The 24,710-nt window shown below is 40.8% G+C and overlaps 1 protein-coding gene across 3 annotated transcripts in view; it reads left to right on the top strand.

Moving 5' to 3' along the window:
• LOC119733763 overlaps window positions 1–21,632 on the top strand; it is a 53,320-nt gene extending 31,688 nt beyond the window's left edge. For 2 of the 3 annotated variants that reach the window (XM_038207130.1, XM_038207132.1), the window contains 25 exons: window positions 519–596; window positions 1,564–1,701; window positions 3,302–3,392; window positions 4,211–4,309; window positions 5,187–5,371; window positions 6,029–6,149; window positions 6,792–6,901; window positions 7,034–7,231; window positions 8,656–8,769; window positions 8,964–9,077; window positions 9,643–9,736; window positions 10,090–10,164; window positions 10,277–10,329; window positions 11,050–11,269; window positions 12,718–12,864; window positions 13,501–13,715; window positions 14,738–14,930; window positions 16,082–16,162; window positions 16,320–16,372; window positions 16,508–16,642; window positions 17,124–17,260; window positions 18,688–18,950; window positions 19,858–19,935; window positions 20,603–20,750; window positions 21,274–21,632. In XM_038207130.1, the coding sequence (XP_038063058.1) occupies window positions 519–596; window positions 1,564–1,701; window positions 3,302–3,392; window positions 4,211–4,309; window positions 5,187–5,371; window positions 6,029–6,149; window positions 6,792–6,901; window positions 7,034–7,231; window positions 8,656–8,769; window positions 8,964–9,077; window positions 9,643–9,736; window positions 10,090–10,164; window positions 10,277–10,329; window positions 11,050–11,269; window positions 12,718–12,864; window positions 13,501–13,715; window positions 14,738–14,930; window positions 16,082–16,162; window positions 16,320–16,372; window positions 16,508–16,642; window positions 17,124–17,260; window positions 18,688–18,950; window positions 19,858–19,935; window positions 20,603–20,750; window positions 21,274–21,413 (3,280 nt within the window). In that variant the 3' untranslated portion in view covers window positions 21,414–21,632. The remainder of the gene's footprint in view (window positions 1–518; window positions 597–1,563; window positions 1,702–3,301; window positions 3,393–4,210; window positions 4,310–5,186; window positions 5,372–6,028; window positions 6,150–6,791; window positions 6,902–7,033; window positions 7,232–8,655; window positions 8,770–8,963; window positions 9,078–9,642; window positions 9,737–10,089; window positions 10,165–10,276; window positions 10,330–11,049; window positions 11,270–12,717; window positions 12,865–13,500; window positions 13,716–14,737; window positions 14,931–16,081; window positions 16,163–16,319; window positions 16,373–16,507; window positions 16,643–17,123; window positions 17,261–18,687; window positions 18,951–19,857; window positions 19,936–20,602; window positions 20,751–21,273) is intronic. The other variant, XM_038207131.1, reaches the window with a different exon arrangement.
• Window positions 21,633–24,710: the final 3,078 nt, after the last annotated feature.

The following is a 24,710-nucleotide window of genomic DNA, read 5'->3' on the forward strand; positions in this document are numbered from 1 at the left end:
ATAAATTATTCATATGTACGAATGGCAATTCTGCTCTGTGTACACGACGTATATGCGAAAATCCAGTTTTCACGGCGCGTAGCGCCGGAAAATTTTTCGCTACGCGGCAACCCGTGGTCCGATTTTTACGTTTTTGGTATCAAAAGATGGGCAAAGCTTGAGGCTAAAAAGTCATAACAGCTCGGGTTGCGAAAAAAATTTTTTTAGAGGCTATCACGGAAAATGTTGAAGGGGGGGGGCGGATTCCGCCCCCCCCCCGGCCCTTTTAGGGTTAAGAAGCTGTAATAATGGCAGCTTGTTGTAAATGTTCATATTGGGTTTTGGCTCAGGTGGTCTCTTGCGGTACAGGGAGTAACAGGCAGGATGGTTGGGGCAGTACAGAGATGATTGGGTTAATGTGGTTTCTTGTGAAACGTCTTGTATCTTCTTCTTGTTTGTCTTTTCCTGCATCGTTGCACAGAGTGTCAGTGTTTTGGACTTTACAGAGCTGTAATTTCATCTTGTCTTTTCTCTTTTAGGAGGGTCCGATCTCTGAGGAGAGGTAGTCTACCCGATTCACTGGACTTCGACGAGTACGTCAGGGAGAACAGAGACAAGTGAGTAACAGCCTGCCCAGAAATGTTAAAAAGCTGCCGCCCACGGGTTCCAACTACTCCCCTCAATTGTAAGAAAGGCAGAGTTGGGGGAGACCACTGGGAGAGACATTCAAACGCATTGCTGATGACGCCTGACGGTCATGCAAAAACGCTATGGCTTTGTGTAGAATAAAATAAGTCATGCATTCTTCGCGTTACACGCATGCGAACCAGTACGTGCCCACGGTCCCGTCCACTGGGCTTGCGAAAATGGTCAAAAAGCACCTTCTCTTGTTCGTGCAGGCGCCCATATTTACGAGTCATTATTGAGTCAATCACATGTTAAATCTGCGGTCGGGGATGAACATTGACATTGAACAAAGGGATGTCTTTGTCACATGTCTTTTTTTATGTTAAAGGGAATATACAACATTTGCAAACATCGAAAAATAAAACTACCAAGTTTTTACGAAATACCTTTCTAGGATGTTGGTAAATGACAGTCTCAAGCATCTTGTAAAATTATGGCTCCTGGTGTGAAGTCTTTTTCAAGAAAATGGTATTTTTGTAAACATTTCCAACGGTGGTCGGCCGACCAGCGTAGGAAAAACCTAATTATTTTTCAACTACTGCTCAAAATTTACCATTTTTTCAGTCCAAATTTTGTTTGCTATTGGTTACATGTTCATGAACGGGTGCAGGCCAGCTAGACTGGTTCCCCTGCCTTACTATTTTCCATCATCTATAAATTGATCCATTTTATCTTTTGTGGAGTCAGGGAACCAGACTACTGGAACATTTTTGTTTTTCTTGGTTTTCCAACCTTTTCGAACACAAAACTTCAAAAATATCAGTGTAACAATATTTGATCTATTATACTAACCTCTCAAATAGTTCATTTCTGAAAATTACAGCAAAAGCCAATGATGTACATTCCCTTTAACAACAATAATTCTTAGAATAAATAATGCTCATTTAATCTCTTTAGGGATGAGACGGACAACCTGCGTGAGTGGGCGCGAGGCATATGGGATGCCTGGTTTGACGAGGTCTTCCCTCCCACGGAAGCAGATAGCGAGTCGGACTTTGAGGAGGAAATATCGCCGACCATCTCCCCAACCAAAAGGTAACTTCTTTTGAGATTTGATTGTCAGTAATTAAATTTTCAAATTTGTTTTCATTTCTTTTTTCATCTGTAATGCAAAATTGGTTTATGACGTAGTGTGGAATATCTAGGGTCCAGAAAGCTTGGCTGCAATAGAAAAGTCAGAGATTGAGCGTTGATCGTATAAAAGTTGGAAGTTCCAGAGGTCCCCAGTGGGTTCGAATCCCGCTTAAATCTTTTCTGTTGCTCAGTGTCACATGGATACCTGATATTGAATTACACCCTGCCAAACCTTCTTTTGATTCTTGCAAGGCGGGGCTCGACTGGAGTCATATTCAAATCTGTGACCTAGAGTACAAAGTTCCAGAAGTTCCCAGAGGGTTCGAATCCCGCACAAGTCTTTTCTGTTGTTAAGTGTCACATGGATACCTAATATTGAATTACACCCTGTCAAACCTTCTTTTGATTCTTGCAAGGCGGGCTCAGCTGGAGTGGTATCCAAATTTGTGACTTAAGAGTATGATATCCAAGAGGTCCCCAGTGGGTTCGAACCCCGCTCAAATCTTTTTTGTTGCTCAGCGTCACATGGATACCTGATATTGAATTACACCCTGTCAAACCTTCTTTTGATTCTTGCAAGGCGGGGCTTAGCTGGAGTCATATCCAAATCTTTGACCTACAGTACAAAATTCCAGGGGTCCCCAGTGGGTTCGAATCCCGCTCAAGTCTTTTCTGTTGCTCAGCGTCACATGAATACCTGATATTGAATTACACCCTGTCAAACCTTCTTTTGATTCTTGCAAGGCGGGGCTCGACTGGAGTGGTATCCAAGCCTTTAACCTAGAGTATGAAATTCCAGAGGTCCCCAGTGGGTTCGAATCCCGCTCAAGTCTTTTCTGTTGCTCAGCGTCACATGGATACATAATATTGTATTACACTCTGTCAAACCTTCTTTTGATTCTTGCAAGGTGGGGCTCGACTGGAGTCATATCCAAATCTGTGACCTAGAGTATGAAATTCCAGAGGTCCCCAGTGGGCTCGAATCCCGCTCAAGTCTTTTCTGTTGCTCAGCATCACATGGATACCTGATATTGAATTACACCCTGTCAAACCTCCTTTTGATTCTTGCAAGGCGGGCTTGGCTGGAGTGTATCCAAATCTATGACCTAGAGTATGAAATTCCAGAGGTCCCCAGTGGGTTCGAATCCCGCTCAAATCTTTTCTGTTGCTCAGTGTCACATGGATACCTAATATTGTATTACACTCTGTCAAACCTCTTTTTGATTCTTGGAAGGCGGGGCTCGACTGAGTCATATCCAAATCTGTGACCTAGAGTATGAAATTCCAGAGGTCCCCGGTGGGTTTGAATCCCGCTCAAGTCTTTTCTGTTGCTCAGCGTCGCATGGATACCTTATATTGTATGACATCCTGTCCAACCTTCTTTTGATTCTTGCAAGGCGGGGCTCGACTGGAGTCATATCCAAATCTGTGACCTAGAGTATGAAATTCCAGACGTCCCTAGTGGGTTCAAATCCCGCGCCACTCTTTTCTGTTGATCAGCGTCGCATGGATACCTTATATTGTATGACATCCTGTCCAACGTTCTTTTGATTCTTGCAAGGCGGGGCTCAGCTGCCAGCAGCGTGCTTTCCGTGGAGGTTGACATGACCGATCCGATCATGGAGACAGAGGAGGACAGGGAGATAGTGGAGGTAAGGCCTTATTAAAAAAAATTGACGAGACTTGATCGGTGTTTAGTAGCTGTTGCAGTTATTGCAACGGTAAATGCAAAACGTTGCAACTTTTTGTCAGCTGTGTTTCCATCGTCTTTTTCGTAACATAAACAATTTGTGATCGCGGATTTGTTTGCTATTAACCTCAATAGACATGTGTTCATTAAGGGGGAGTGCATCATTTGCAGCTATCCAAAAAGTAACTGAAGAAATTATTGTTGAAAAACATACTTGGTTTGAAGATAGTAATGGCACTAAACTCTCCGGGTTATTTCCAAAGGTGCGTCTAGACGCATTTTTCAAAATGTCCGTTCGTTGTTAGTTTTTAATTCGGCGAAGCCGTGAATGGATGCGCGCAAGCGTTAACTTGCGCAGTTGCTATAATTTGTCGGTTCAGTGCGTGACATCGTGTAACTGCAAACGGCTGAATAAGATCGTGTCCCGTACACTGATTTCGGGCGCAATTCAAAACAAGACTCGGCAACTTTTGAATTGAAATTCGAGATCCTAGAATATTGTTTTCTCGAAATTTACAGCATTTACTGAGCTAAAACTTCATCAGGTCAGTTATTAAGCATCTGTCTTTAGATTTGTAGCACTTGTGTTGCTTCAAACGAACATAATGCACAAATTACAAATGATTTACCCTACCTTTAACTCTACTCTGTTTAACCCATTTTAACATTTTCCAAATTTTGATGTGGACATGTGCAGTTGAAGTATCCAAACTGGCTTATGAGAAAATTAATTGTGTGGTAAAATCTATGTTTGTTTGTTTTTTCATTTTTTTTTATCAGTGGCTACATGAAGAGGTATTACAGCTGACTGCGATCATTGAAAAGTCTCCCCAACCCTCGCCCTTTGATCTCTGTCGACGTGGAGCTATGTATCGCAAGGTAGGTCCGAGTTTCAGGATTTTTGGAGAAAATATGGGCAGCTCCCTGCTCTCTTTATGTGACATTTTCTCTCACATGGAGCAAAATGTAGGAATTTTTTTCTTTTTCTCCAAAAGTGGAATGTTGAACTTTGTTAGCTGTTGCCAGCTATGCATTGGCTCTGTGTAGAGCTGCTATCTTGGAATGTTGCGTATCATTTGGGCACAACTGTATTGGGTTGCTAAAGTCTGACACACGCTTTTCCAATTTTACCGGTTCACCTGATCATCAGGTCATAGTACAGAGGTGTGCGCTGAAATTCGGACCGATCTGACCCTACACTGGGCGACCGGATGAAATCAAACATGTTTGATTTTTGCGCATCTGATTTCATCAGATCCGATGTCAACAGAAAGGTGTGCCGGCTGCACTTCGATTTCAACGGACGCAATGTTTATGTCAACCAATCAAATTCGCGAAGGAATTCACATGATTTGAAAGTGACGACTGTCATTTTGTTATCATGTAACTGGTCATCGTGTGTTTGATCATCCTGTGACCGATTATAGAACGGTATCAGGCATGCGTGCGGGTAATGTTGCAATGGTGAAAAAATGCACTGGTGATATGGTTTGCGCCGTGCTTAAGCACGCAATTTTCTTCTTAAGGAATTTCATTAATTTCGAAGAAACAATGACAACTCGGTAATGTATTTTTGCTCTGCAAATCTTTTCTGAGGTTAGCATAATTCTGTGTTGTCATAGGAGATACTGTTCCAAAAATATTGGCCCGAGTACTATCTTGTACATTACAAGTTGCAGTGCCATGGTCACCTTGTGAAGAATTTTGGCTTCATTCGAAAGAAATAATGAGAAAATATCCCTTTTTTTCTCACCAGCTGGGTAAGTTGAAGCAAGCCTGGGACGACCTGAACCAGGCCATCCTGCTGGAGCCTCTGCTCCTGGATGCCTACTGGCATCGCCATCTGCTCTTCCTGCTGCGACGCAAGCAGACCAAAGCCCTGGAAGACCTCAACACCATCCTCAAGATCAACAAGGAACACGTGGGTGCTTACAGATCCAGGTCAGTATTCTACTGCTGTTCCCCGGACAGTTTCTGTTTAGTGTAGGATCCTGTATGCCTGTCAGCCCGACCCATGCCCGTGCTGTAGTCGCTTGCTAAAACTGATTATAAATATATCTAGAAATGAGAACTTCCAGGCTAGTTACACATGGCTAGTGAGCTGGATAGCAAGGCTACAACATAAAACAAGCCAAAAGGCTGAAGGCCCAATACTTACGTAGACAATTTCAACATTGAGAACAGATTTCTTACCCATTATCTGTTAGGGGTTGAATGCAAAATTAAACCTTACACTAATGTTGAATTCTTCCCTTACAATGTATGCTTAGGTATTTCCCATACATATGCCTTTTAGCTGGGCCCCCACCTGTGCTGTACTGGCTTGCTAAAACTCATTATAAATGAATCTAGAAATGAGAAATTCCAGGCAAGTTATACGTGGTTGGGAAGCCATATAGTTGCGACAAACTGGTGATTCAACAAATCTCATCTTCGTCTGTGGCTGTGATTTCAAAGATCTGGCTGCAGAATTATACAGCAGCATTGAACGTCGTTGATCTGTAGCCCAAAGCCAAAAAAACAAAGCTGGGTTTGAACAACAAACTTCACCGAATATTGATGCGATTTCTTTTTTTTTTTTAATATGTAATTTTCTAGGGCTGAGATATTTCGTCAAAGGGGCGACGTAACCATGGCCATTATGAACTACACCCAGACCATCAAACTGGATTCTGAAGACCACGAGGCCTACTACAAACGTGCCGAGATGTATGAAAAGGTAGGGCAAGTAAAAGCTCAGATTCAACTGCGCTATATCAGTGTTGTACAGTCAAGGCAAGTACTAGTCCTCCAAGTCCTCAGACGTCAATCACAAGTCTTTCAGTCTCAGTTCAAGTCACAATTTGTGCAAATGAACTGTCACAAAGGCAGTCCTTTGTATTGGTTAGCCTATTCAAATCCGATTCAGTTCTATCAGTGACAAGATAATTTTTTCGTTTCAGCAAGTCAACCCAGGGGTGTGAAATCTCAGCTTTAAAGCTGATTTCAGCTTTTTTGGTTTTGGATTTCAGCTTTTTTTTCCTCACTTACTGTGTACAAAATTATAGGAGATTTCCAAAGTTCAGCTTCTTTACACCTTTTTCAGCTGATTTCAGCTATTCTTATCAGTGGTCACTCACACCCCTGCAACCCCGGAAACTTGGTAGTCAAGTGGCTTAGACATCTGAACTAGAAAGCTGGTAGTCATGGGTTCAATTCCCATCTGAGCAGACTTATTAGTAATTTTCTCAAAAGCTCCTAGATAGCGCTGAGCATGCAATGCTTATAAAGGCACGTCAGTGAAGGGCAAAACCCAAGATTAACTTTTCATTTTTCTGACATAGAAGTCCATCATAAGTCATTTTTCCTAATGTATTTGCAGCGTGGAGAGATGCTGTTGGCATTGGAAGATTACAGAGAGGTGACCAGGCTGATGCCAAGCAAGACGGACGCGATCTTCAAGAGAGGCATCTATCAGTTCAACAACAACAAGTAAGAATCTTTGAGAGCCTATGCATAGCACGGTCTGCAGGTGTTTTCTCATCCTCAAGGACCCGTAGCACCCTAACGTGCCAAAAGCCCCATGCCCACATAACATTGTTATTTAAAATGTCTACCACTCAGGAACTGGATGGCAGCCATCAAGGACTTCACGGAGCTGCTGGCCCAGGAGCCAGCCAACGCCCTAGCCAAGACCTACCGCGGCCGAGCCTACGCCAAGCACGGCCACTTTGTCCAGGCGGTGGAGGACCTGTCCTCGGCGATACACCTTGACCCGCTAAGCAGCGTGGCGTTCTATCACCGAGGCTGTCTGCTCAGGAGGTAAAGGGGTCATCTGGAGGTTGGGGATCATGGGTAACGAGAACTACAGCCTGTCTCCAAAAAAATGGCACAATCAGAAAAAAAAATTGGTTAAATATGAAATTTCAAAATAAGTCATTCTTACTTGGCATAATATTAAAGAACAAAGACTGGGCTTTCCAATAGTGTTTGTTTGATCTTATTTGCTGTTGTCAATTCAGAGATATAATCAATTTAGTGCGATACACCAAAATCGATTTTGTGCCACGTTTATGCATGGGCAGAGTTGTTTGGAGTACTGTGCCATGCTGTCTTGAAGCTCACAAAAGATTGCAACTTGGCAAAAGAAACAAACTCGATTTTTGTGGTCCGCAGTAAACTGGAGTTATCTCTGGATTGACAAAAGCAAATGAGATGAAACAAAAAGTATTGGAAAGCCTGGTCTTTTTTCGATTGTACCATTTTTTTTTAGACAGGCTGTAAAATGAAAAAAAAAGGGTCACTACCATCATCACAGAGGCACACTGCCATCAATGTAAGGGCTATAATGCAGAGGACTGATGCCCTGTGGACCCCATGTACAAATGACTTCATCAATAGTGAAAAATTCCAGAAGGATTAGGGAAACTTGATGGAAAATAGAAATTTCAAATAGTTACTTTTTGAATTAAACAACAAAATCAAAAGAGCATCAAAATATCACTCCGAAAATATTGCCCAGTACAAAATTCATCCAGAAGTGTGCTTTTAAGAATAAAATTGTCCGCACAAATGTGAATAAAAGTTAGCTTGTTAATTCGGCTTTAATTTGAAAATGTAATGACTGTTAAAAAATGTTCCCTCAGTTTGAAACACACAAGTATTTTAACTAAGTTGATTAACGGCAATTACTTGTTTATTAACTGAGTTACAATCAAGTCCTCACAAGACATCCCAAATCACCCCAAGCCAATCACAAGTCCATCACAAGTCATCACAAGCAAATCACAAACCAATCACAAGCCAATCACAAGTCAATTACAAGTCAATCACAAGCCAATGACAAGCCAATCACAAGTCATCACAAGTCAATCACAAGTCAATCACAAGTCATCACAAATCAATCACAAGTCAATCACAAGTCAATCACAAGCCAATCACAAGTCAAAAACAAGTCATTTACAAGTCAATCACAAATCAATCACAAGTCAATCACAAGTCAATCACAAGTCAATCACAAGCCAATCACAAGCCAATCACAAGTCAATCACAAGCCAATCACTAATCAATCACAAGTCAATCACTAGTCAATCACAAGTCATCAACTCTCGAGCATTCCTCCTGCCACTTTCATCTTGTTAATTGTGCCCTTGGTTGTGATTTGACTTGCGATCGACTTAGGATTGACTTGTGATTGCCTCAATGACCACTCTGAATTTAATGTGTATTGGGACCACTTCCTACAGGGCTAATCCCAAGCAGGCTCTTCAGGACCTGAGCGTCTCAGTTCTTCTTGATGACAGCGAAGAAAACGTCATGGCCTTCTTCCACCGAGCCGTGCTGTACATGGACGATGACAGGTACATTCATCTTAAATTTGCAAGTCTCCCTATAAAGAACACCAATATGGCTGGTTCATGTTCAGCACAACAGAAAACTGTAAACTAACTTCATATTTAATTGGTTAGGAGTAAGTGCACAGGATGGAACGTTGAAAAATAAAAATTGGTTCGCAAATAATTTAATACTGTGTGCTATTCCTTCTATGGTACAGATATGAGGATGCCATCGCAGATTTTGATAATGTTCTGAAGCTTGACAAGACCATAGCGGCAGCCCATGTCAACCTGGGTCTGATCTATATGACCAAGGTGGAGAACTACCACAAGTGAGTAAATCTTCAATCACAATTTATTCCCTAAAAAAAAATCATCAAAGTTTGGGATATTGATATAGTTTTCCTTCAACTGTTTAAATATATCTAGCCCTGGTAGTTACTGAAAGATGACTTTGAACACGTGCCGACTATTGAATTATGTAATTACTCAGTTTTTGAGCTTACTACCTACAGCAATTGGAGGCTTCCCCCTTCTATTCCTTGGGGAAATAATAGCCACTTGTCGCTCTTCTCGTGACATTTTTCAACCACAATGTTCAGTACGTTTTGTACACAAAAATCGGGGGCCAAGGACGATGTTCGGTATAGCTGAATGTTCGGTATAGCGGTGTTCCACTGTGGTACTTGAACTCTCATACAAGTGCTCTGGTACTTTTACTTGACTGCTTCCATGCAGTTGTTCTTTAGTACTCGCGTGGGCTGCAGTCCAGTTTGCCCGGGTTGAAAGACTTTATATTTTCCTTCTCATGTGTCTAAGATTAAAACTTGGGCCAACGTCAGTCAGCTGCTTGTGATTTACCTCAAAGTTAATGACGTGACACTTTTTTTTTGGCAGAGCCATCCAGAAGTTCACCAACGCCATCAAAGTCAATCCCGTCTACGTCCGCGCCTTGGTGTGCAGAGGGGAGGCCTACCACAAGATTCACGATGTAATAACAACATATTTGTTTGGAATGGTCATACGTAGTACAGTAAACTCTGGGTCTCGGTCTCGACTTTGGACCCGGAGGTCTCGGTCTTGGTCCTCAGGTCTCGGTCTCGGTCTCGAGCTTTCAGATCTCAACTACGAAACTGATTTCATTTCATTTTAACTCCTTGTTACCTCTTTAATACCAAGATCCACTATTTGAACAAAAAAATAAGATAATCCACCTTTCATTTACTGATAGTTTTTTATTTGCATTTATTCAGACTTGGGGCCAACGGTTTTTCAAATTACAAAGTCTAGTCTCAAACTAAGCTTCATTCACTTAATATTCCTTATTGTTTTATCTCCTTGCAGTTGAAGAATGCCCTGCTTGACTTCACCAGGGCAATACACCTCCGACCAGACCAGCAGCATTACTACATGTACAGGGTAGGTCCCACCTCTCTGATATTGTATAACGAAGGCAATTACAATTTTGGGTTCTTATTTTATGTAATTTTCATACAGATGTGACACACGGGAATTTTGTTTATAATTTCAGGGAGAAATCTTGTTGGAGATGAAGAATCTGGAGTTGGCCAGCTTCTGTGTCAAGTAAGAGCAAATATTTTTCTCTTTAAAATTGGCAGTAGCAGCTGAGAAAAAAATATACTGAAATGAAGAGTTGGATAACATACTCAAAAAATATATTAAAAGACATTTGAAATCAAACAATTAAAAAGGCTTGATATTTCAACCTTAGCAAGGCTTTCGTCAGAGGCAAAAATAAAGTTGAGATCTTCTGAAGAAGGCCTTGCTATTAAAGGCTGAAATATCAGGTCATTTTAATTTTTTGATTTGTACATTTCAGTTCAATCCAGTCAGTGAGCAGATTTGCAGCATTTTAATTCAGTTTCATAAAAGAAATGTGGTTCGCAAATCACAATGTCAGTTTAGGGTGATGGAATTGTTAAAATAGAGCTAATTTGATGGCTCTGCTATTAACTGTGAAATTCTGCACTTACGATCACCATTCTGTGCTTATAGCTCTATCTAAGCACTAACCCTGTAAAAAGAGAGTCCCTAGTGTGCATGCGCACATGCCGAAATTCCTTGCTAACTCACTGAAATACATACAGTAACAGTTTTTACAGTAACTGTTTCCCAGTAACCACAGAAGTTTCTGCAGTAGTTAACAGGAATTATTCGCTTATAGTACTTAGAGCCGCGATATTGGGCCAAGGTTCCAGAGCGCAGACCTCTACTCAATACTCCTCTGCAAAGATGAGTTTGTGTCTTTTAATTCAGTAGTACAATCCCTACTTTATTTCTCAGACATGCAGCAGCACTGAGCCACGGCCTGGGCTCCTCAGCAACCCAGCAGGCGGCCGTCCAGTCCTTCCTTCACAACTACCCCAAGGCCATCGAGGTCCTGTCCACCGCCGCCCGGTCCCAGCCCTCAGCGCCCCTCTTCATCCTGCTGGGCAAGACGCAGATCAAGGCCAAGAAGTACCGGGATGCAGTGGACAGCCTGGAGAAAGCCCTCAACTTCATGGTAAGGGGGGGCTTGGATTGTTGATTCTTTTTTTAAAACCATATATGAGAGAAGCTCTTTCAGCTAGTTGAGTCCATCGTAAGTCTACACAAGCCCAGTCGCAAGTATAAATCACATGCCATTTCACAAGTCTGCAGGGTGTGAATCAACAATAACAAAGGAATGTCTTCTTTCGACTCGGGACTCGTGATTGACCTGGTATGACTTGTGACTGACTTTTGAGGACTTGTGACTGGCCTGTGAGGATTTGTGAGGTTTCGTGATCAGTTTGACCAGCTAACACTGATCATTTGGAATCCTAGCTCATAGACCATTATCATGCTGCCACCATTTCAGTCATGTCCCCTGTATCCAATAACAGTATTGAATGATAATGTTTTTACGCAAAAAGGAACCAGACTATTTGTCCTTCCAGCCTCGCTTTGGTTACATTGATTTGAATGGGAACAAATCAAATGGCTACAACATGATAATGGTCCGTTACAATCACAGTTTTACAAACAAAAGTCTATTTTAACAACAACACTTCAAAACTACCAATAAGACCCAACACACCAATTACAATTTAAGATATGATTGCCGAACAAGTAAACAACACCAGTGAATAAAAAAAAATAAAACATTTATTAATAAATTTAGATAGCTACCATCTCCCTAACCCCTTCAGCTGGCTGAGGTTTCTTCACACAAAACATTTTATGAATTATTGAAAACAGACTCCTAAAATGGTGACGAAAATGAGGAGTGACTTGACAACTCAGTATTGTTGATGTACCCTAACGTGGCGCGGCCCCTAACGTGGCGCACTTTGATTTTTCGCCTGTAGCGCCTAGCTAGAGCAAAAGTTTTAACTGAAATTTCACAGAAAGTGAAATTTCATCAAGTTATAAACACTCCCGTTCATAAATCACGAGTTTATTTACCCGCTACAAAGTTAACAGAAAAAAATTATTTTGGCGTGATTTTCCGATTTTATTTTCAAGTGCAAAGTGAACCCTTTGAAAATGCCCCGAAAAATAAGAAAATAATTTTGTGACAAACATCTGGCTGGGTATGTAGGTAGAGATAATAATGATTTATCAGAATTTATCGAGTTTACAGAAATTCTTAAATGTTAATTTGGAATTTTCCGAGATTTATTTAAGTGCGCCACGTTAGGGAACACTCCGCCAAATTGTGCCCAATTTCCGGACGCCACCGTATTTTAATTTCGGTTTAAATTTTATGAAACCAAAATTGTTCACAGAGGTTAAACAGCAAGCATTAATAAGGTAAAAGTACCAGTATTTCACTGCATGAATTTGAGGTTTGTCAACAAAGAGGTTTGGCAACACTACACGAGGAAATTTGGGTAAGCTTCGAAGTGCGCCACGTTAGGGAACACGACTAAAATCATGTTCTGCTGGAATGATGATTGTACTGTTTGGCGTATGTAAACACTTTGACAGAAACCTTGGCAGGAGCGTCAGACCTGGCCGATGGAAGCGGCAGAGGTCAACTATCTGATCGGGATGTGCCACACGGAGATCCCCAACTACCTCAAGGCGTTTGAGGCGTTCAACAATGCCATCAAGATCAACAGTGAATACCCAGAGGTGAGATTTATAGAACCTGTCTTTAAGATTTTCCCCTGTTGTCATTTTGTAAGCGGTTTTGCCGGACCCAAAGGGACAGCCTATTTTCCAGTCACCGAGTATAATCATTTATCAGTTTGTCTGTTGTAGCAACAGTAAAATTTGTCAAGCATTCAGTAAGACTGAAGTTAAGTTTGCACAAGAGTTACAGCAAACACAGTGCAGTCCAAAACTTTCAGAATTTTGCACTTGCTACAAACCAAGAACTTTTCTGCATTTTTTTAATGGAAGTTGCCAATTGCAAAGCCACACTCCACTCAAATGTAAAGGGCTACTCAAATGTGGAACAAGTACGGGCACAAGGGTTGCTTGCCTCTGTACTCCAAAACACACACCTGGTACATGTACATGCCATATATGACCTAATCTGAAACGGACCCATTACAGATGTTGTTCAAAGAAGAATCAGTAATCTCCGTCAAGGACAGGGTGATCGGCACTCATGTTATAATTATGGATCTACGACCCAACAAATGAATCCTAAAATTTGTGAAGTCTTCTTGTGTGCTCATGCAGTCTGCATACCAAATTGGCTCATCAGAGCGATGCAATTCTTCTTTGGTTTTCACCTCTTTCTCTTGTTTGTAATCTCCCCAGGCCTACTACCAGCGCGGCCTGACCCGCATGAAGCTACGCCAATCCAAGGGCATCCTGGACTTCAACCGGGCCTTGGCCCTGAACCCCAAACTCTTCCAGGCCTTCCTGAGCCGAGCCGCCTACTACGGCATGAAGGGACGCTACTCTAAGGGAATCGTCAACTGTAACGAGGCCGTCAAGCTGCAGCCAAACAGCGTCAGAGCTTACCTCTACAGGTAAGCGTAGATTAAAATCATAAAGTAGGGTTCGAACCTTCCACATCTGGGTTACTGGACCAGTGCTCTACAGACTTTATTCAGTCGATGGCTTTCCAATGCATCAAATGTATTGAGGTTATATCAAGCTGCAGTCCAACAGCATCAGGGCTTATGTCGACAGGTAAGCTTAGATCAAAATCATAAAGTAGGGTTTGAACCTTCAACCCCTGGAGCACCGGACCAGTGCTCCACTGACCAAACTCAGTTGCCGGTTTTCCAATTCATCAATTATATCAAGCTGCAGCCCATAGATCAAAATCAGAAAGTAGATAAAGTAGGGTTCGAACCTTCAATTCCTGAAACACCACACCAGTGCAGTGCTCTACCCACTAACCTCGGTTGATGGTTTTCTTATTCATAAACTGAAACGAGGCCATCAAACTGCAGCCCAACAGTGTCGGGGCTTATTTTCTACAGGTAGGCACAGATTAAAATCGTAAAGTAGGGTTGGACCTCGGACCTCCAGAACACTGCACCAGGTCCTAATCTCCGACCATTCTGGGATTGGTGCTTTGAATGGGATGGATTTTGTTGCTGCGATTGGGTTTTTTGAAAATTGTATTCTTTTCAGTAGATGTCACAAACAAAACATGCTTAATTTAACATTCTTGCTGAAATAGGTTTGTTAGGTAGTGCATTGCACCTTAACAAAATTGGCCCCAAATCACACATTCCTGAAAAGACATTGTTTTGCTTTTCATTGTACAAAATGAATTTTTTTTTCTCATAAGATGGAGCTGGTTCGAGTCCTACCCAACTAATTTGTGATTTTTTTTTTCTCACAAATCGCTCGGGACAACACTGAGTATACAGTGTTTTATAAAAACATGTTGGTGAAGAAAAAACCCCCATTTTTCATTTTCTTTATATTTTTTGTGCTTAATCAAATTTGCATTGCAACGTCACGAAATTGGCCTTAGGTCACGCATTCGTTTACTTTTCAAGGTTATTATTATTTTTTGATTTATTCCATTTCTTAGGGGAGCGCTGAAGTACTACATCCTAGCCTACAAGCTGGCCATCAAGGATCTGTGTAAGGCCATCGAGATCGACAACACCTGCTCCTTGGCCTACTTCAACCGAGCCGTCTGCTACCACACCACCAAGGACTACACTAAAGCGCTCAGGGATTACGGCATCGTGCTCATGCTGGGGGAGGCCAACGCCCTCAAGGTCAGTGAACTCATTTCTATTGGGTCTGTGCATACGCGACTGGGGGCGCTGTTTTCTAATTCCTGGCTTTATTTAGCATGCTTAGGGGTGCTGATGATTGGTGAGGCCAACGCCCTCAGGGTCAGTGAAATTTTTTCCATTGGGTGGGTGCAGACACTGCTGGGGGCGCTGTTGTTATATTCTCTGGCCTTGTTGAGCAATTGCGCCGGCGTTGTTTTCACACAGCTGTGAATAAGAGCCGGTCTCAATTCATATGCGTTGTGTTTCACAGAATATGTTATTCTCCAACTAACTTGCTAACCCTATTCCCGAACTGGCTTACAGTTGAATCTCTGCACGTGATCAATCTACACTCACGAGGCCCCCTTCAATAGAGAAACCATTGTGCATGCTATTGTAGCAAGCAACTGCACAGTAATGGATTTTCTTAACAATAGCTAGCACAATGCTTTCGCCATTGAAGGGGGCCATCGTGATAAAAGTGATAACATGCCCAGATTGGTCTATACAAATGCCTCAAAAATTTTCCTATCAAAATTTAGTTGACTAGTGCAGTGCCCGTCTAAAATGTGCATGTTCGGGAAACGCAAATTGCTTTGCCGCTGGTATAGGTTGCATACTTGCAGAGTGTTTGAGAACTGCTCGTGCAAACAACGCACACTTACGTCAAAGTTTGTGCCAATTTTGAAGTTCGACCACCTACAATGGTCACTCAGTCGACTGCAAAAATAATGTGCCCGTGTACATACGAAAACATGGTATGCCGTGCTATTCACCCATACTGGACAATGTATCGCCCTACAATGAACGTGCGCGTGCCTGTCCTTTTTGCAAATTGTTTGCGTCATGCATATTGAGCACGCGCGCTTTAGCTTAAACATGACGTAAACAATTGAAAAGAACCGCAGTGCGTGGTGTTATGTTCTAAGCTGCCACGTTTGCCTCCGAAAATACTGCTTTTTTGCAGCTTTTTCGAGAACCGCTCATCCAAACCACTTCAAACTTGGCACTGCACATTCTGTGGCCCCGAGCAATACACCCGCCGATTTTCAACTTCATACGGTGCCCGGTTCTGGAGATAATCGACGGACAGACAGACAGACAGAGATTCCCGGAATTATAGTATAGATATTCTCTCATATTTTCAATAGGTGTTGATAAACCGAGGCTTGATGTACTTTGCCCAGAAGGATTACAAGAATGCCAGGGAGGACTTTGCCCAGGCCGTGAAGGTTTGTAAAGATAGAATCATCATGCTTAACCGTAGACCCTCACAGACTACCAGAAGGTTTTGGGGGATTTTCCAAGGATGGAAAAAGTCAAGCTGCTAGTAAGCTTGCTCCTTCAAAATTAAAATATTGGTGTTTTTTTTATAAATTTCAATTTTAGATGGATTCTCGGGACCCCAAGATCAGACACACGCTGGGCCTGTGCTGCCACAAGTAAGGCTGGACTGCTTTTCTTACAATTTCTGAAATTTGTTTTTGAACTCTTTTTCAATGACAATAATGGTTTTTGCATTTTTAAAGTTGAGAGTGTAGTTATAGTCTTGGAGTCCGTCTTTTTATTCATTGCAGACTCAACAAATTGGAAGACGCCGTGACTGTCTTCAGCTCAGCCTTGAAGGTGGATATATTCTTCCTGGATGCCTACATTGGCAGGGGCAACGCCTTCATGGACTACGGCCATGAAATCACCCACCAAATGGCAAGGTACAGTCAAAGATTGTCTAAGTTAAATGGTAACTTAATCGGCATTGTGTTGTTATTGTGTTGTCCAACTTGCCTGGGAGATCAAATTCACAAGCTGGCTCAAGTGGGAATCGAACCACAGCCTCCTGACAACTAGCGTGGATGTCTGAACCTCACAACCACAGACTCTGCTAGGGTTGGCTTTTCCGTTTGAATCTTGTGTTAGCTAAGAAACATTAAGACATTTATTATGACAGAGTTGAGAAGGCTCTAATTGTTTTGAAACATGTAAACTTTCTTTGGACAACAGTGCATATTGAATCTGAAATTGTGCAAGTGTGCTAGTTCTACTCTAAACATTTTCTTTTGCGGTCAGTCGAGGGCTAAAATTATCTCTGACGTCCTTCAACAAATTTATGGCTTGAAGTGGGAAATTGAATTTTTTTAAAGAACCATTATTTTATACATAAAAATGTCATATTTTTTTGTCATTTCACTCTAGGCGTGACTACGAGAGAGCGCTTCATTTGAATCCCCAGTGCCTACCAGCTAGGGTCAATCTGGCCTACAACTTACAGGTCTGCGGCCACTTCCAGCAGGCTTGGAACCAGCTAACCTCCTGCCTCAAGATCAATCCAAGTAAGCTGAAAATAAAAATAATAAACTACACCAAGCATTTCAGAACATTTTGGGTGTTTTTTGTAATGGTATTGAAAGTTGCGAGGAGAATGCAAAGTGTGTTTATGTAGCGAATCTTGAATTTAGCTTGCTCTCTTAAATGGTGCGCTTTGTTGGCAAATTTCCATGTGGTTGCAAAGCTCTGGATGTGAGCTTTTATTTGGCATGTGTTGGACCTTCACAACATGTTTCGGTTTGGTAGATAAGAACCAATTTGCATATTCACAATTTGAAGGAACTTGGAAACCTGGATCAAATATCTTTATAAAGAAATTGACTGTATGAGTAAAGGATTTTAGTAACAGGAAAATATTCACTATTATTTATCTATATTTATTGCTATGTATCTGATCTGAAATTGAAAATGTTAAAGACCCCCCAAAAAAATGGTTTCTCAAATTTCTGAGCCTTCATTTTACTGAACACTTCATTCTTTTAACCGCTTCGCGCCGGGATAATATTGACATCGACTGGACCCAGGCGCACGATTGTTTTTCATGAACCTCGATGTCCGACGGGTTCAGGCCGTTATCTGTGGGTAGCACACCCTGATATTTCCGGGCACGCTTGCTGTGAGCGGGTCGCTGACTGATATTTCTGGCCTCGCTCGTTGCGTGTATATCCATCAACGTTATCTGACGTGAACTGGTTAAAGGGAAGATACAACATTTGCAAACATCAAAGAACGAATTGATCAAATTATCACGAAATACCTTACTGAATTGTTAGGGACTGACAGTTTAAAGCATCCTTTAAAATCGTGGCTCCTGGTGGGCTGACATTTTCAAGAAAAACTGTATTTTTCCAATGCTGGTCGGCCGACCAGCGTTGGAGAAAACTGGCTTTTTCCCAAAACTGTTCCTAAGTTTTCATATTTAGTTATTCTGACTTTTCTTTGCAATTGATTACACACCTGTGAAGGGGTATAAGCCTGCTAGACTGATTCTCTGACCTTACAATTCCCCAACGTCTATAAATTGCTTCATTTCATCTTAAGTGGGGTCAGGGAACAAGACTACAAAAACATGATAGGTTTTCTTGGTTTTTCCAGCATCTACAAGCCCAAAACGTGAAACAAGTCAGTTTAACAATATTTTTTATAACATTCTATTCCTCCAAATCCATTTATTTCTGAAAATTGCAGCAAATATGTTGTACATTCCCTTTAACTGAGCAGATCTCAACCTAATTAACCCTTTAGTCACTGTAGTTCGCGAAACCAACCCTGCCTATAACTGTGGCGCCTATAACCGCCCGAGCCCTCTATGCTTTTGTTGATTCTTCAGTGAGTAAACACAATGTAATACAATGTAGTACAAGACTAATGGATTAAATTAATGTGGGAATTTCCAAGCTCCGTAAACCTTGTTTTTCCGTTGAACCGACAGACTACCGTCCAGCACTGGAGGGCCGCGCAGTGATCTGCCTCCAGATGAGCGACACCTTCGCCGCCTTCCAGGACCTCAACACCGCCCTCAAGCTGGGCGCCACGGCCGAGCTGTACACCAACCGCGGCGTGGTCAACCAGTTTATGCAGGATCATCACAACGCTATGCGGGACTACCAGTCTGCTATCAAGCTGGACCCCGGCTACGCGCTGGCTTACTTCAACGCCGCCAATCTGTACTTCCACAACCGCCAATTCAGACAGGTAAATCTTGCTTATTGTCTCGTGTTAGTCACCGTCTTGCCTGAAACTGCTTTGTACTCCCTGTAGCAACCCGAAATCTAGCACTCAATGATTTTATGGATTCACCAGTGAATAAACACATTGTAATACAATGTAATACAATGTAGTACAATGTAGAACAGTTGCTAATGGTTTAAATAACTACAGTGCTAAAGCCTTTTCCCATCGCATAGAATCCTTTCGGCAGCATCCAGGGCTCAGACTTTGTTAAATCACATGTCTCTGTGAACTATACAGGGTGAGAAAATAAAAACGAAATCCAAATGTCGGGACTATTGTTGTATTGAAGTTCTGCATGTAGCACTTTCAAAATCTAGGATATAAAAGCCCAATTCATAAAAAAGCTTTCTGTTAGTACAAGAAACATTCAAATCACCAATGCACTTTTCAAGTTATGGAGTTTTAAACGCAACCACCATTTACCACGGATCACAAAAAAGATGTGCGTTCTTTCAGCAAAACGAAAACAATTTACGCACATTCTTATACAATTTTTCGTTTTTGTGATCTGTGGACAGAACCTTAAAACGGCGGTTGTGTTTAAAACTCTGTAACTTGAAAAGTACATTTGTGATTTGAATGATTCTTGTACTAAAAGAAAGCTTATGAATTGGGCTTTCATATCGTAGGTTTTTCAAAGTGCTACATGCAAAATTTCACTAAAACAATGGTCCCAACATTTGGCTTTCCTTTTTTTTTTACTCACCCTGTACAGAAATAGGATGAAATGGAATTTCATACGATGAGCTCTATTAAGCGCAATGCGAGAGTGCAACAAACGCAGCTGCATATGTGTGGTTTAAGTATGAACAAAAAGTATATTTAAATACTATCCAACTTTCGTTGTTGTTTCTTATTTGCTTATCAGGCAGTAGACTATTACAGCAAAGTACTGGATCACAACCCAAAAGACGAATCGGCAGTTCTGAACCGAGGAATCACCAAGGTAGGTGGTAGTTCTGTAAGGGTTTGTAGCTTTACAAGTAAAAGAAAATCCGGTCAACAAATTGGGCATTACGAGGGAAATCTTAATAACAATTTTGGGACATGTAAGTGAACACATTTGGGACATATAAGTGCAAGACCAAACGATTCAGATGCAGTCCTCTGCCCTATTTGACAACTCTACTAAATAAATAAACACCAATGTATAATTCATGTATACCATTTCTTGCCCAGTGATTTTATTTTTTTTATTTAAACAATAATGTACAATTTAAGTCCTTTTCAGTTTTCTCTATAGAAATGTATTTCAAGTAAGGCCGAGACTCTATCCTCGTACAGAATACAGAGGAGGCTTTTTTTTTAAGTTCAAAGTCTAAATACTTTTAATATCTATTTGTGCTTTTTAATTGTTTTTTTTTTAATGATGTTAATGTCATGCAATTCAGTTTCTAACTGCTGTATGTTTTTAAATAAACCATAAACCAACAATTTTTACTGCTGTGATCTGGGATATGACATTTTTAACATCCGTAGGGTGCATTGCGCCCGGAGGGGGTTAAAAACGGCATATCCCACATCACAGCAGTCAACAATTGTTTTGTTATATCGTACTGACCAAACCCCCAGGCTGATGGCCTATTATTACAATTTTTTTTATATTTTGGTAGGTTCTGATGCGCGACGCCCGTGGGGCTCTGGAGGACTTCCAGCTGGCAGTCAAGATGAGCCCGCTGTCTGCCCACGTCTACTTCAACAGGGGCAACCTCTACGCATCCCTGCGCAGATACGAACTCGCTGAGAAGGACTACTCAGAAGGTGGGATGAACTTCATTCTTTACTTTTTAATATTTGGTCCAGGGTTCCCACCTTCTCTGGAAATCAGGGAAAACCTTGAAAACGAGTTTCTATTTTTCCAGTCAGGGAAAACTCTGCGAATTTTAGAAAAACATTTTAAAGTTGCAGAAATATTTTACATTTATTTTGACCTTCAATAATGTTATGAATTTTGTTTTACAAATGATATCAACATGATTTTTAGTGCCACGCAGTCCTCGTAGAACCTTTTTGTCACGCGTGCATTTCTTGTCAAGATACGACAACAATCAAATCTGAAATAACTTTCAGGGTTCTGGAATAAATATCTTGACGATAGATCTATATGTGCCTTGAATTTGAAAGGCATGTCTGTTTTTAACGTCAAGTTGCTCGTTTGTTTGGCATACAGATTTTTTTTTTAATTCAAATTAACTTTAGATTCAGTATGACTGTAATCACTTGGTTATTAGCTTTTCATACTTTCCATTCATATTTTTTCTCACATTTTCTTTCTGTCCGACAGCTCTGAAGTTGCAACCAGACGACCCCCTGGTGCACAAACGCAGGGCCGAAGTCAGAGGGAAGCTTGGCAAGCGCTCAGACGCTGTACAGGACTACAAGAGAGCTATTGAGCTACAGAGCAGAAGGCATCCAGGGAATTGAAGATAACAGGCTGAGGATATAGGGTCCGATGCCATGACGTCAAAGAACCACGTGACCGTCCGGTTTGCCCGTGATCGGCCACCATTGCAGTAGGCAAGCGTTTGGATAGCAACCACTTCGTGTAGACAGTAAATGCTGATGCTAGATACACTGCCTAGTACGCCCCTTTCCCTGTGTGTGCTGTGCTCACACAGATATTATCTGCTTGCAGACATTATTTGCATGTAAAATAACCACATATTCTTAATCAAATGGCATAATGGTCACTGTCTGTGCCACATACAGCTGTATTAAATGTATGCCCACCCAGCATAGTTGTCTTAATAAATTTGTGACTTGACTTGAAACAAGACTGGCGATTGACTTGTGAGGAATTTTTTTGTAGCATTCTATGACAGACATTTGAAACGCACCTTCCCGTGTGTTCGCTGTGCTCACACAGACATTATCTGCTCGGAGACATTATAATAAAAAAAACCTCATGCGTACTAGGTAGTGTATGTACACTCAACCAAAAAAGAGAATTCCCCACTTCCAATACTTGTTTGTCCAACTCAAAAACTACTGGGCACCTCTTGCTCAATAACGACTGATCAGTACAGAAATTCCTTAGCAATCCAGCCATACTCTTTGTTTGGCCCAAAACAGTGATAATGTGTACAAAATTATGCAATTTATGACAAATGGTACCGAAAAAAAGTTGCACTTTTGTATATGTGCAAGGTGAGTGTGAACCACAACTTGCATGTATACAAAAGTGCAACTGTTTTCGGTATCATTTGTCATAAATTGCATAAATTCATACACATTATCACTGTTTTGGGCCGAATAGAGAGTATGGCTGGATTGCTAAGGAATTTCTGTACTGATTAGTCATTATTTGAGTGAGAGGAGCTCAGTAGTTTTTGAGTTGGACAAACAAGTATTGGAAGTGGGGGACTTTCTTTTTTGGTTGAGTGTATCAGTATTATCTGTGACAATGTTGCACTTCCACAAAGAATATACACCAGTTATAGTACTGTCAAATTTCTATCAAACACACTTTTATACATTTTTTATTATTTAATCAAAATATTCCGTCCAGAAGTTGTAACATTTCATTTACTAAATGTATATATTTACGAGTGTGCTTAACTTTGCCCTGCCCTGATAAAAAATACTGAGGTGAAGTTTTTTTAATTAATGTAAAAAAAAAATGATTTTTAATTATTGAAAAATTAATTGTAAATATTGAAATACTTAGTTGGCTGTGAATCCATGATGTTCTGTGTACCATATTCTTTATTAATACAAGAAATATGATGGATCTTGTTCAGCATTCCGTCCAGAATTTCCATTTTGCAAAAAAAGATTTTGGCCTTTACGTAGTTTTACTGTTTTCATTGTACAATTTTAATGTAATGAATTTGTCAACTAGAACTATTTTGTTGAAGAAAACCACATTTTCATGTAATGTTACACTTGACCAATTTTGTATATAAGTGTGAAATCCGTCCAGTAAAATGAGATAAATTTGATTATAATGGAATTAAAACTGCACACTTGTGCACTTGTCTTCAAAGTGAAACCTTGAATTTCTTAACAGTTATTTGGTGATATAAACTAAAAGTGAATCCTCAAAATGAGGAGTGGCAAAATCCCTACTATTTTCAAAACAATTTAAGGCAGAAAGTGTCTAATGTTATGCTTAAAAATACTGAAAAACAAACAAATCTTGGTAATTACACCTAAAAGGATAAACCATTTATAAAAAAAAAAAAAAAAATGTTAAGATTATTTGTGATGCGATCAAGCTAAATGAGTCGTTTGTCGGGAATTTTTATGTGGAGATACAGGCCAAAATAGGGCCACTTCATCACATCACTTCATCACATCTCTTGGTGTTCCGACTGCCATAATTTTTGAACTAAAGATGGTATCAGCATGTGGTTTTCACAGCAGTAATGCTGAGATTGTGCTCTTTTCAAATCTGTAATGAAATGAAAATTTTTTGACCAGGGTCGACAAACGACTTATGTAGCTTGATCAATCACATTTAAACAAAACAGCAACCTCTTAAAATCTGACAAGATCTAAAATGGTGAAACCAAATATCTTTCTTTACAACCCTTCAATCAACATAGAGCTTATTCACGAGTCGGCCATATAACCCATTTTGGAGTTACAAAAATGTACTACTGCACGTGCGCACATCAGATTCAATGATTTAGTGTCGGAAGATAAACAAAGCAGATAAATGCACTCAAGTCTATGGGGGATGTGGTAACCAAATCCACATTTTGCAATTTTGTTCTTGTAAAACAGAAGATGGAAATTTTTGTTCGCACAAAAGTTGGAGCACACAAAACTACGTAAACCATGGTGCCGTTGAAAACAATCAACATTTTGCATCCACTTCAAAATATGAACTTTTCTTTAATTTCGTTGGTACCCCATGATTCAGTAACTTTCGATTTGAAATTGAGATCCTAGAATGCTGTTTTTTCTCGGAATATACAGCTGAAACTTAGCTGAAACTTCATCAGGTTAGTTGTTCAGTATCCTTCATTAGATTTTGAGCACTTTTGTTGCTTCAAACGAACAAAATGCACAACTTACAAATGATGGACTATATCTTTAAGCAGGGCTTATTTTAAGTAGATCATTTAAATAAGGTAAAAGCATATAGGTCATCTAAATTTCCCTCGAAAGCCTCCGACTCCTACGCCAACCTTAAATAACTTAAATACACAAGATACACTAAAAGGTACAGACTAATTCGGCGACATCCATTTTCTGCAGTGGCACCAGGTTTGCGCGAGTCGCGCTCAGGTAGTACGCAAGCACGCCGGGCTCCTTCGACTAATTGGGTTAACAAAATTTGCTTGCTTGTCTTTAAGAATGCGTGCGGGATGAGCGCGTGGACGTGGTGCCACATTCAAAATGGCTTCTAATTTTGTTTGCCGGATTAGTCAATAAATACCAGGACAAACTTTGAAAATATGGATGGCCTTTTTACCACAATGTATCACTAGTTTACACATGTTGGTGTACTTTATAAATTTATTTAGGATTTCCATGCCTCAGATGTAGTTTTTCAGTGGTGCATCCAGGTTTGGCCCAGGGCGGCAAGGTGACCCATTTTGGAGGAGAAAAAGTGCCCTCGTGTTGTTTTTCGTTCATGAAAATGGTTCACAGCTCTGAAGGGTGTAACTACTAGCACCAGTTGTGAGGTGCTAGTGCTTTCATTTCCTTTTTTAAAAACTAAGAAAAAGAAACGGGATAAAATGTGACCTGTTCTGTCAAAATCAGACTTTT

This window comes from Patiria miniata, unplaced genomic scaffold, assembly GCF_015706575.1.
Source record: "Patiria miniata isolate m_02_andy unplaced genomic scaffold, ASM1570657v1 HiC_scaffold_26, whole genome shotgun sequence".
NCBI lineage: Eukaryota > Metazoa > Echinodermata > Asteroidea > Valvatida > Asterinidae > Patiria > Patiria miniata.